This window comes from Octodon degus, unplaced genomic scaffold (genome assembly GCF_000260255.1).
Source record: "Octodon degus isolate 3935 unplaced genomic scaffold, OctDeg1.0 scaffold00023, whole genome shotgun sequence".
Lineage (NCBI taxonomy): Eukaryota > Metazoa > Chordata > Mammalia > Rodentia > Octodontidae > Octodon > Octodon degus.
Genome location: NW_004524599.1, coordinates 20,253,915 through 20,266,210, shown reverse-complemented (window position 1 = coordinate 20,266,210; position 12,296 = coordinate 20,253,915). Strand labels below are relative to the sequence as shown.

General features: G+C 52.1%; 1 protein-coding gene and 1 non-coding gene across 2 annotated transcripts in view; both read left to right on the top strand.

The window, feature by feature from the left end:
- LOC101577932 (glutathione peroxidase 6) overlaps positions 1-4,556 on the top strand; it is a 5,850-nt gene extending 1,294 nt beyond the window's left edge. Inside the window, exons 2-5 of the mRNA XM_023712110.1 lie at positions 1,150-1,303; positions 2,322-2,439; positions 2,860-2,959; positions 4,013-4,556. Of these exons, the coding sequence (XP_023567878.1) occupies positions 1,150-1,303; positions 2,322-2,439; positions 2,860-2,959; positions 4,013-4,219 (579 nt within the window). The 3' untranslated portion in view covers positions 4,220-4,556. The remainder of the gene's footprint in view (positions 1-1,149; positions 1,304-2,321; positions 2,440-2,859; positions 2,960-4,012) is intronic.
- Positions 4,557-9,615: 5,059 nt separating this feature from the next.
- Trnal-aag lies at positions 9,616-9,697 on the top strand. Its single transcript has one exon. It is a non-coding gene; the product is annotated as a tRNA-Leu (tRNA).
- Positions 9,698-12,296: the final 2,599 nt, after the last annotated feature.

Here is a 12,296-nt window from a genome sequence, read left to right as displayed (position 1 = left end):
AGACAGAGAGACAGACAGAGACAGACAGAGACAGACAGAGAGACAGAGAGAGACAGAGACAGAGACAGAGAGAGCGTACAGGGCTGGAGATGTAGCTCAGTGGCCTAAGTGCCTGCCTGGCAAGCACAAGGTCCTGAGTTTGATCCCCAGTACAAAAAAAAAGTACAAATTAGAATTAAAACAAAAAATTACAAGTGATACAGATTGTCACTTAACAAAGTAATATGAATTTCACAGTACTTTTTGTAATACATAGGGTTGTCTTCCAACCAGTTATTCATATTACTGGATACATGCATGTAAAATTGGAAGAAAGAAAAAAAGAAATTAAGAAGAGAAAAAGTACAAACAATTGAAAAAAGGAGACAAAACAAATTAAAGCATTAACTGCTTCTTTCTATAAACTAGCAGAATACACAGTCCAGTTGTCCAAAGCATCCTGCTTACACACACAACGCACCTGCTCTGCTTCTCTAGAGTGCTGCCCGGGCCTCTCACCAGAGGACCAGTCTAGCCCACCTGACCCCAGTCCTACCCACCCTTTCCTGCTGTGCTCACAGGTAGGAGCTGCCTGGCTGTGCCATCTCTTTTATCCCCAGCTCATGAGCTAGCTGGGTCTCCCCCTCCCATTTTCAGGTGAGAGAGGAGGACATCAGGGATGAGTTCTGCAGATACCAGGGTGCCCCTTTAAGGGGTCAGAGGAGGGGTAAGCTAGGGCCAGGCCTGGGGAGAGAAATAATTAGAGAAATTAGCATAGTGGACACAGAGATCAGGAATTGCTGTACATTTTATGTTGTGGGAAATTGCAAAAATCTAAGAATTTCTGGGGAGACATAGGCTGGGTGGGATGCAAGGTGAGGGGAGAAAGTGACAGTATCTAGATGGATGGAGGTGACATCTACCACCCTCCACATGTGTGTCAGGAAGTGCGTGTCCTGCCACACACAGAGGACTGTGTGTAAATCAGAAGACATGAATTCTAGTTGTGGCATCAGCTCTAACTAAAACTTTTATTTGAAAAGGTCTCATCAGTCCTTAGGATTTTAGAATATTCCACGAAGAGTCCTTGAGTGCCTTGAAACCTCCACAGCACTTCACAATTACTGCTTGTCTGTTCCCCGCATCGGAGCTGCTTTCGTTCTGTTCCAGGTGGACTGTGACAAAGCTGTGCTGGGCACCATCTATGAGTACGGAGCCCTGACCCTCGCGGGTGAGGAGTACATCCAGTTCAAGCAGTACGCGGGCAAGCTCGTCCTCTTCATCAATGTGGCCACCTACTGTGGCCTGACCGCCCAGTACCCAGGTAGGAACCAGCATTGCCAGAAAGCCCAGAGGGTTTCCTAGTGTATCCTGGGATGAGGGGTACATAAGTGGTGACCTGACACCTTGGCCTAAATCCTGTACTGCCCTTATTTTTTAATTATTTTTAACTGTTTTGTCTTTTTGAGACAGGGCCTCACTATGGAGTTCAGCCTGGCCTCAAACTCACTTTGTAACCCAAGCTAGCCTTGAAGTCACAGTAATCCTCCTGCCTCAGCTTCCAAAGCGCTGTTCTTACAGATGTGCCTCACCACACAGCTTGTACTGCCTTTCTCACGAGGCCAGAATTGTCCCCAGGTTTGAGAAGGAAGATTTTCCCCAAAATGTGGTCAAAGGCCACTGAGACCCTTCCCCCCCAGCTGAACAGGTCAAATTCACTGCTTCATACCTTAGGAAAACACACTGTATGCGCCATGGGCATCCCAGGGCATGCTGGGAAGGACGTGCTAGTGCCTGGGCTTGCACGGCGTGCCTTGGGGACAGGCTCCAGGGACTGAGGCTTTACTTTGGGCTAAGTGCTGCTAGGAACTGAAGAAATGGGGGCGACCCTATGCTTCGATCACAGCAGGTCCTATTTACAAGGCAGGGAGGAAAGCGGGGAAACATCTGACATTGCTGGAAAGATGTCACACTGGTGTTGGCAAACACAGGGCAGTGCTTGGTCATTCCTGGGACATAGAGGTGCCCCCATTTTTACATGCACATTCAGATGTTTGCAACCTCCTGTTTTCAGAACAAACTACAGAGTGACCGTGTGTCTGTCCGGGTTGATCACAGTAGCACACTGTGCAACATTAACGCTCCAGCACAATTCTAGGCAGCCATGCAGGGCGTCCTCACAGTGAGGATCTGGTGCCTGGTGCTGTGGGTTTCTGCTCCAGCCCTGTGGCCTCCAGTTGTTCCCTCCAAGGCCCTCAGCAGACACATGACGAGTGGCAAATCCTGGTCTTTCCACCCAAGGCTGAGCTTCCAGCCCTGGCTGCTCTCCATTCTCCCCTCAGAACTGAATGCACTGCAGGATGAGCTGCGCGAGGTTGGTGTTATCATATTGGGCTTTCCCTGTAACCAGTTTGGAAGACAAGAACCAGGAAAGAACTCGGAGATCCTCTCTGGGCTCAAGTGAGTGCCTGTGTAGGACCATAGAGGCCACCGGTCTGCAAACCGCTAGAGTGGGTGTCACTCGAATGGGCTGGAGAACGTCCCCATGGAGGTCGGGTCCACCCCAGCTGCTGGCGTGCCTCAAACACTCATTTCCTTTGGTTCTCTCGTGGTCAGAGTAGGGGAAGAGCTCATGGAAAAGAAGTCCAGGGGAAGGAGGGACATAGGAAACGGAAATGAATCAGAAGCCAGTGCTCAAAATAGCACCTTCAGTTTTCTTACACGTCTTTGGTGGCACCATGATGCCCCTCCTGCAGGCCCTCTTCCCTCGGCTTCCCTGTCTGCAGCCTCTCTCTGCCTCTTAATTCCTTTACAAGTTGTCAGCAACTTCCATCCCTCCTGGCTCTAACAGTCCTGCTGGGGCATTCTGATTCACTGCAGATATGTGCGTCCAGGTGGCGGTTTTGTCCCCAACTTCCAGCTCTTTGAAAAGGGGGATGTGAACGGAGCGGAGGAACAGAAGGTCTTCACCTTCTTGAAGGTGGGTGAGCGTAAGCTGCGCCGGTGGCAAGCCCTCAAAGCTGCGTGCTGCCCGCCCGGAGCCACTGTGGCCTCCGTAGCATGAGACTGTCAGATCGCTTGGAGGGCCATGGCAGTGTCCACTCTTGAAGCTTTGCTTTAAGCACAGGCAGCGCATCATACGTCACAGCTTGGCCAGGGAGCACTGACCTCCCCTGCTCAGTGCAGCGATCCGGCCATTTGTCACACCTCCAGCATGTGCGGAGGGCTGTGCTGTCCTGGGAGTTAACATGGCCTCTCCCTGAAGGGACCCGCATGTGCTCAGGAGATATGCACAGACACGGCAGAGCACAGTGCTGTGTGGCAAGGGCAGTTAGCGTGGACGACCAGGACAGAAGGATCTGTCCACTTGTCCCCAAGGGCTGTCCACAGAACGAGATTGGGTCTACCGAGAAAAGAAAAGAAAAAACAATGAGATGGACAAATATTCAATTCAGTAAATGCAGAAGACCATAACTTGTTCTGATAAGTTATTGCTAAGATATACCATATAAATTACCTTTTTGCTGCTCAAAAATAGTGATATCATCAAGTTTAGAGCTAAGCCCACTATTGAAAAATTCCTTAAGTTTTTCAATTAAATTTTTTTTGTTAAAATGAATGTTGGTCATTCTACATTCATTTTCAGAAAATAGCTCTTGAGCTTTCCCTGACCCATGAGGCCAGGCTCTAGGAACTCCTATTTTAATCCAACGCCTCATTTTTCACCCAAGAGAACCTGCAGGGGTGCTAAGACTCACCCAGGAAACAGGAGAGGAGCGTTTGCTGACACAGAAACCGCAGGCCCGGAGGAGGGCAGGGATGGGCACCTTCTGTTTAGGGCTGCGGGTTCCACTGCCGGTTGGCCGGTGGGTGGCAGGTGGTGAGGCTTCAGTGACATGTCTGCGCAAGACAGGAAGCACCTTGAGTGACTACGTCACAACCTCGATGGCCAATAGACCTTCGGGGTCAGAGGAAACCGGACCACGCAGGAGCAGAAACGCACGTATCTCCATGTTTCATTTTTCCACTCCAGAACTCCTGCCCTCCAACCTCTGAACTTTTGGGGTCACCAGGTCTGCTTTTCTGGGAGCCCATGAGGATCCACGACATCCGCTGGAACTTTGAGAAATTCCTGGTCGGGCCGGACGGGGTCCCCATCATGCGCTGGTTCCACAAGGCTCCGGTCAGCAGGGTGAAGTCTGACATCCTGGAGTACCTGAAGGGGCAGGAAACCCCGTAGGGAGAAGTGGCACTCCCCCTCCCTGCCCCGTGCACAAGCCCTACTCGGCATCTCGGCTCCCCATCCTTCCAGCCGGCCCCAAATCCTCAGAGCCTGCGTCTGGATGGAGATGAAGGCATGTGTGTGCGTGTGTGTGTGCATGTGTGCGTGTGCATATGTATGTGCATGTGTGCGTGTGTGTGCCTGTGCGTGTGCGTACGCATGCCTGCGTGTGTGTGATGACCCAGACTCCCCAGTGTCTTTAGCAACCTGGAAGTCCCAGCAGGGACCCGCGTCGGTCGGACTGTGCGGAGGGGAGAGCGAGCCCGGGCTCTCTGGCCCCTTCGCAGCACCCTCCCCCCCCCCGCGGCACTCATTGGCACCGCCCCTCGTGCCCTCCCCAGCCTCAGGACTCTAAGGTCGCGAGCCGAAGCCTGCTTCCCAAAGGAGGGCGCCTCGGGAGAGCAGGCCCTGAAGCCCTCAGGGCGGAGCCTCGGAGAGCCTTCCCCGGTGCCTGTCCTTGTGCACTCGGGCCATAGCACCCTGGCACGAAAGGATGGTGGCCCTTCTCCTCGCCCTGAGTCTCCCAGCCTCACGCTCATTCTGTCACTGCCTCCAATTAAAGGAAACTCTGCAGCAAGTGTGCTCTGCGTCCCGTTTCCTGGGTGCCTGCTCCGCCTGCTTCAGAGCTCCTTGCCCTCCCCCACCTCTGCTCCTTGACGCCTTGCCTTGCCCTTCTGTGTCTTGTCGCTCCCAGAGTGCTCTCTGACTTTCCTCGTCCTCAAGGCGGCAGGGGCGCAGTATAACATAACCTGCAGAACAAGGCCCGCTCCTGCTCAGAGATGCGGCCTACTAGAGCCCTATGCGCCCCAGCATGTATAATGAAAATTCCGTCTTCAAACACAGACCCAGATTTCAGAAAATCAGACGCCAGGAGGATTAGATGAGGAAGTAAAGCGGGTCTTTTTCTTTTATTGTGACACAAGCACTCCACTTTAAGCTTGGCTTAGCTCTGGAAAAGCGCAGAAGTGTGTGCTTGGGCAGCGGCAGACAGCCCCAACTCCTACTGTCTGCCTGATGGAAGCAGCCCTGGGTCACAGAGGGACGGGAAAGCCACAAATGGCCCCAGAAATGACCGGGAAGACAGTTCCTTTTAATTTGAAAGAGGAAAAGCAAAAGAACAAAGACACAAAGCAACATAAAACAAGGCAAATGGCACAGAATTTCAACACAAGAATAGAAAATTAACATTGGTTACTATATTGTGTATTGCTATCAGATCTGTTGCTCAGATTCCCAGATACAGGCATCCAAGATCGACCAAACAATTAAACATTAACGCTTCCTTCCAGTAAGCCTTAGGTTTTTTTCTTATCCTTTTGACTTTTTATTTTAAAGAGAGTATGATAATAATAGATAAGACAATACAGAAGGTACACAGTTAAAAGAGCAAGATGAAAGGTATTCGACTGTGGTTGTTACATCGTATGTTCCTGTCCTCAATGTAGTTGCTTGGATTACAGATCTTAGCATATGGAAAGTAAAAATTTTGAACATTAGCTGCTACTTGAAAAAACCTAATAGAAATTAGTAGTCCATCATCTCTGCTATCCTGTGTATATACTTGCATGATTTTTCTCCTTCCTTTTTTCTTTTTTTCCTTTCCCTCATCTCCACTGTTGATTCCTTATGTTCATCTGTTTTACTATACCTATTACACCTTTCAGATTTTATTTATTCTTTCAGGTAAGACCTTCTTAAGGCACATGCAAGACAGTACCTGGATGCTTTGTTTTCTTGAAATGAAATCTAGTAAGGAAGAACAAGGACTGGAGAGGCAGGAGAGAAGAGGGCTCTGACTGCCATTCTTTGCTCCATCACGGAGCCTCTAAGGGCCAAGGACCTTAGTCCCAGGGGCTCCACATCTGCCAGCCAAAGTACTGCTTGCCCTCAGGGCTGCTCCTGCGAGGCGGGCGTTGGGGGCCCCAGTCAGTGCTGCGGCCTCGGGCGCCCTCCAGCGGCTGTTGCTGTAGCGGTCAGGGTGCCACCCCACTGGGGACAGGAATTCCTTGCGGGAAGGGCTGCCCGGAGCTAGCCGTCTGGGTTAGCACGCTGTGATGGTGACCACTATGAGCACCTCGAAGCAGTCTCTGAAGAGAGGTCGTGGGTTGGGGCATGTTCTGGTGACGACCGGCTGCCTGGGGTGATGCGAACTCATTCTTCACCCAGTGCAAGTGAACTGGGAGATTCAGTTCCATGCACCCCACTACCATGTGGCTTAGCTGGAAAGCATGCCAGTTTTTTAAGCAGGAGTTCTGGGTTGGGCCCCTGGTGGGGCTTTTGGGTTTCCTTGTGGGTTGGCTCCTTTAAGGTAGCTTGTGCTGGGTCCTTACAGTCTTCCCACAGACACCCCACCCCAGTTTCTCCCCAAATGTAAAATTGTATTCACCAGGAGTAGATTCATTACAACTTCCTCGGCTTCTGTACTTTTGAAAAAAAAAAAAAAAAGACTGGGAGGGTCATAATTCAAGTACAGAACCCTGATAAAGAATAATGTATGGAACTGCTTCAATCAATTTTCATATTTGTTTTGCATTAAAATGTTCGTAAGCACCCAGAATGTGTTTAAAGCACCAAGACATATATGAAGCATGTAGAAGCCAACGATCCTCAGCTGTAGAACTGATTTCCTGAGATGAGGTAGATAACTAGTGCTCTGACGCTAGCTGCAAAGGGACCTCACCTCCCATGGCACCCCCACCATGCCCGGCCTGGCAGCTGCTCTGCACCAAGCCTCATCCCGGCCCTGGGTTCCTCATCCTGAAAACCACTGCCCATGTGCACCCTTGTAGGGAAAGAGCTGGAGAGCCTGACATATGGTGACTAACCAGGAGCTAAGACACCCACCGGGGATGCCCAGAGGCACTGCAGCTTGCAAGAAACGAGAAGCAATGGGGGATGGGCACCAAGTCCCAGAGTAGCCCAATGGCACCCCGGGGCTGGAGGGACTTCCTTCTCGTCTCCCACCTGTCCATCCAGCAGTTCAAGATGCATTTGCTGTCCTTCATGTGCCAGGTGTATTTCCAAAGGCAGGGGACAAAGCAGGGGACAAAGGCAGCAAAAACCACTGCTCTGATGGACCTTACTTTACAATAATAATAGCAATAATAATAATAATAATAATAATAAATAACAAAGAAATGAACATGTACAATAAGTAAATTTACCAGATCTAATAAGGTCTATGGAGAGAAATAAAGCAAGGAAGATGTGGGGAGGGTGCCGAGTGGGGCAGGGCAATCATAAAGCATCCCCTCAACATGGACAAATTCACGGGCAAATGTTTTTAAAAATTTAAAGCTTTAATGAAAAATATCATGGCATGGCTACTACACTTCTCCACACCACAAGTAGCAGGAAAAAGTAAGGGGGTCCTTCACACAGGGCCATCCTCATGCTCTGGGCCCGCCCATAGAAGTTCCCTTCCCTTACCCCAGCCTCAGCCGTCCGCCTGGTGGCCCAGGTGCCTCACTTGCCATAACGTGAAAGAAATAGGGCGGGCCTGCCGCAGACAAGACAGTTGCTGGGCAGACAGGAGGAGCGAACACACTGAACGCCGCAGAAGGGTAGCTGGCGCTATGGTAAGTGGGCAGAGGGTAATGATTTCTCTCTCTAACCTCGTTTCTTATGTAGTTGTGTAGGGCTAAGGATTGAATCCTCTTACAGCACCCAAGGAATGACACCAAAGTTAACGGCAGACCATCGGGGCAGGTTGAGGATGACAGCAGATGGAGGACGATGTCTCATGACTCGGGAAGACGCCCTAATCCATGGAACTTGTGACGGTGACTTAGGTGGAAAGAGGCTCTCTGCAGGAAGCTCACACTGGGTCGGGCCCTAACCCAGGACTGAGATGTTATGGAGGAAGGCGGGAGTGGGACGCAGGATGCAGGCAGTGGCCACGCACCAGGGAGCGCTGCTAACTGCACAGTGCAGGAGGCCGTGACTTCATTGTAAACCTCGTGGGACTCCGACGGGCGCTCATAAATCGGAGCAGTCATTACAGCTGAAGGTACACATCAGCACGCTGCAACTAAGTGGTGTACTTTGCCTTTGGGGACATGAAAAGTACAGGGCCAGCAGCCGAACTCCGAGCCAGCCAGTTCCAGTGGGCGTGATAACCAAGCGCCCCCGCCTTCGCCCTTGCACAAAGGAATAAACCGGAGTAACCCAAAGCCAGCTGCACAACCGCTCACCTATGATTCCCATTCTCGGCGCGTTCCCAGCGTCGGAGGAAGTAACTGAAACGCCACCCGAGTTCTTGTCTCCTTTCCTGCTTCCTGAACGCCCGTTTCTGTCCGTCGAAACACCGTCTTCAGTGAGCTCACAGGAAAACTTCTCCGCAATGAAGCACACTGGTGGGAGCCCCGGGTAGGTAAGAGGCTGCATCCCGGGACGCTGCGGCTCCGGCAGGCCTCAGCCGGCAGGGTCCGGCCCGGGGTCGCCTGCAGGAAGGAGCCGAGGACGGTCGGCGGCGCCCGCCCCCTCCCCGCCGCCAGCACCTGCAGTGGCCTCCGGGACTGCGCAGCTAAGCCGGAGATTCGCACCCCGAGCTGGGCTAGCTGGGGTGGCGCGGTGCGCTACGCGGCGTCGGGTGAACTCTGCAGATCCCTGGTCAGGTCGTTGTCAGCAGGAAGGCGGACTTCACGTGGGCCGCTTGGACACAGTGTTCACGGGGCGGAGGCCGGGAGCGCAGCCTGGCCGCGCAGCCTCGGGCGAGGCGCGGGGAACTCGGCTCCGCGTGGGATTTTCCAGAGCTTGGGGGCTTCTCGTGGGGTGCTCCGAAAGTCTGGGGACATTTCCTCACGCCCAAGCTTGCCCCTTCGTGGTCTTCCAGTCCTGGTTTGTGTCCAACAGAACAAGGTCCTCTTGGTACCCTCAGCCTTCTCCACCCGGAGGTGGCGCGACCCCAGACCGGGCTGAAGGTCCCTGCGCAGGCCATCGGGGGCACAGCCGGATCAGAAACGCGGGGAGAAGACGGCTGGGTCCGCGGGACCGGCCCAGGACCCGGGAAACGCGGTGGAGTTGGTCACCCGTGTCCTTCCCTATGGCGCGGGAACCCCACGGGCTGCCCCGACCCCAGCGCAGCCCGGCCCAGTCCAGCTGCAGTGTCCTGTGATTCTCTGGCTGCAGCAAAGTCCTTCGATTCACCGCGTTGCGGGGACACGGCAGCCCGACGGAGGATGGGGGAGTGTCAGCTCACAGGCAACCAAAGGTGACACCTACCGCCCTCTCAGAGCCTGGCTGAGCGGTTCTGTAGGAATTCCGGGCGGGAGGAAATGGAAGCGACAATGGAACCCAGAGGGCGGCGCTGGAGGAGTTCCACACAACTCGGAGCAGCCCCAGCTCAAGGACAAGGTAGCGTGGCCGAGCGGTCTAAGGCGCTGGATTAAGGCTCCAGTCTCTTCGGGGACGTGGGTTCGAATCCCACCGCTGCCAGACTTATTGCAGCTCTGCAGTACAACCCTGCCTGGAGGAACAGCTTTCTGACTCTGCCCCTTAATTGGGGAAGGACAAGTATGGTCTGTAGGGCAACATTTTCTTACTAGAGTGTGTTGAAGGGAACAATTATTTACACGTTTTCCACAGAAATAAGTAGAACCCGTGGTTTGAAATCATGGCAGGGTGAGCACATCCAGAGAGAATGTCCCTAGGCAGCACAGCTTCCGCGGACAGGACGTCCAGCAACCTGAGGGCGGGCTGCGCCCAGGGGCATTTTGTGCACTGTCTCCGTGGTTCTCTGTCCTGTGAGTTACCTCGAGCAGACACTTGTAGCAGTGTGTGAGGCACGGCACAGCAGAGCAACTGGGACTCCGTACCGCAGTGGGCGGCCCTGGAGGACGTCTCAAAGCTCAGCTGCCGAATCGGACCGTGCGCTCAGTGGAAGCTCTGGCGGCTGCTGAGCTCATTGCTGGGATGTTACCAGCTCACCCTGCTGCGCTGCCCAGGAAGGGGAGCGCCCTGACCAGACATATCACCAGGACAGACAGGACCAGACATAACACCAGGACAGACAGGACCAGAGGGTCACATCTCACCGAGACCCAGACATGGCTGCACGTGCTTTACATGTTGTTCTCTCAGCCATAGCCACAAAAATTCTCATCAGCCACAGTTTACTGAGAAGAAAATGAGCTGCGATGTTTCCTGCCCTGCCTAAATCGCAGACTGAAGCCAGAGGAGTGAAGCGCGGTTGAAAGACGCCCAATCTCCCGCCCCAGGCCTGCACTCTAACTCCGAGACTGTGAACATTGTGAGTCATTGTAGAAGAAATTGTAAGGCTGGGGAATTGCTCAGGCCTACACGCCATGGCAAGCGCCCATAAGACAACTAGAGGGTGATGGCAGAGGCAGCCAGGGTGCCAGCCACCACAGGCAAGGCCTCCTGGTAGCCACTGGAGCCACGCAAGCCAGCACAGAACCAGCACAGCCTCGGCTGCGGTGAGTCCAGGTTGGGCCGTGAGTTTGGATTTCTGGTCTCTAAAAATGTGTGTGACTATGTTTCTGTCGCTTTAAGATGCCAAATTCATGACAGTTTTTTACAGAAGTCCCAGGACAATACCACATACCTCTAAGGACTCTTAGGGAGCCATACGCCAGCATTGTTTTCAGTTGTTTTGTTGGGATCTGTCAGTCTGATAAATTAAAAATATCATTTTCCTGCAGCTCTAGTTTCAGTTTCCAATGTCATTCATCGGGTGTGACATTAACCATCTCTTTGGTGTCTTACAGCCATTTGTCCCCGGTTACAAAGCCGGCACTCTCCTCCTTTGCAGTTTTTCCTGTGGGCCGACTTCTCTTGCTGAGGGTAGGGTGGCTGCCTATTAGTGATACAGGGAGAAAAACTGGTCTTGGGTGGGTGACCTCCAAAGCATATAGGGAACCTCCAAATGACAGGGAAAAACGATTGCAGGACCTGACCCGCATGAGTTTGTGTTCTCTAAAACTGAAGAATGTATTTTAGGAACAAACGGAGGTTATGAGCAGAATATATTTACTGAGGGAAAGAAAGCTCCTGTCCAACAGAGGGACAGGAGGGGGGCCCGAGCGGGTAGTTCCCCTGGAACTTGTCTCTTGCAGGGACTTTTATAGTGGAAAAACCATGCGGTGAGGCGGGTCTAAGGTGGTGGAGCAGACATGGGAACTCGCTTAGTTGGGCATGAGGTGGGACAAAACTATGGTCAACCAATGAGATTACAAGCACCATTGCTCAGGTAAAATTGATTAAATCCAGTATCAAATGGGAAAGCGAGTCACGTAGCCAGTGGGCACAAATACGGAACAGGGTCTCTTCCTGTTGGGGGCTGGGTTAGTGACTCATTTAGGCTCTTTCAAGTTGATTGATACTATTTAGGATATCAATCCCAAAGGCCCATCCCTAGGGAAGTATGTAGCTGTGTTCCCTCTTTTGTCTTGGTCTTCAGGTCTGGCCCACATGGGAGGGCCTGTCTCTTCCAAGTTGCAAAGCCACCTTGTCTTCCATCTTGTCTCCTTGAGGGCCTGGCTCTGTCTGACTGCCTATAATATTTCTATCTAACTCGGCTGCCTGCAACATTAGGATAATCCTACTCCCTGAACAGGAACTGCAAGCACACTCCCTCAGCTCCTCTGCTTGGCTTTTCCCCCCACTTTTTTTACACATTTTTCGAGGGGATGGGAGTAAATCCAGGCAGATCTTTTCCTCGATGCAGTGATTACATCCAACTAGATTTTGTGTGAAAAAGTGGTTTTCTATGCAAAAATTATACAAAGCTTCTGTGGCAACGTTTCTGGTAATTCTATTATGAGTTTCTGTTCCTTACCTCTAAAATCGTGTCCACCTGGAATTTACTTTAGTATCACAGACGGCATGCTGAGTTAAGCCTCTGCTTCCCAAATGGCATTCCAGCAAGCCCACTCTACCTGTGTACCGACTGGAATCGTTACCTCATCAGACCAATTTAGACATGCACTTTTCTCAAGTTTGGACTTTTTGTTTGCTGACAGGGATTACAAATGGAGTCTTAAATTTGTTTTCCTATTCAAATGTTTGGCCCAAG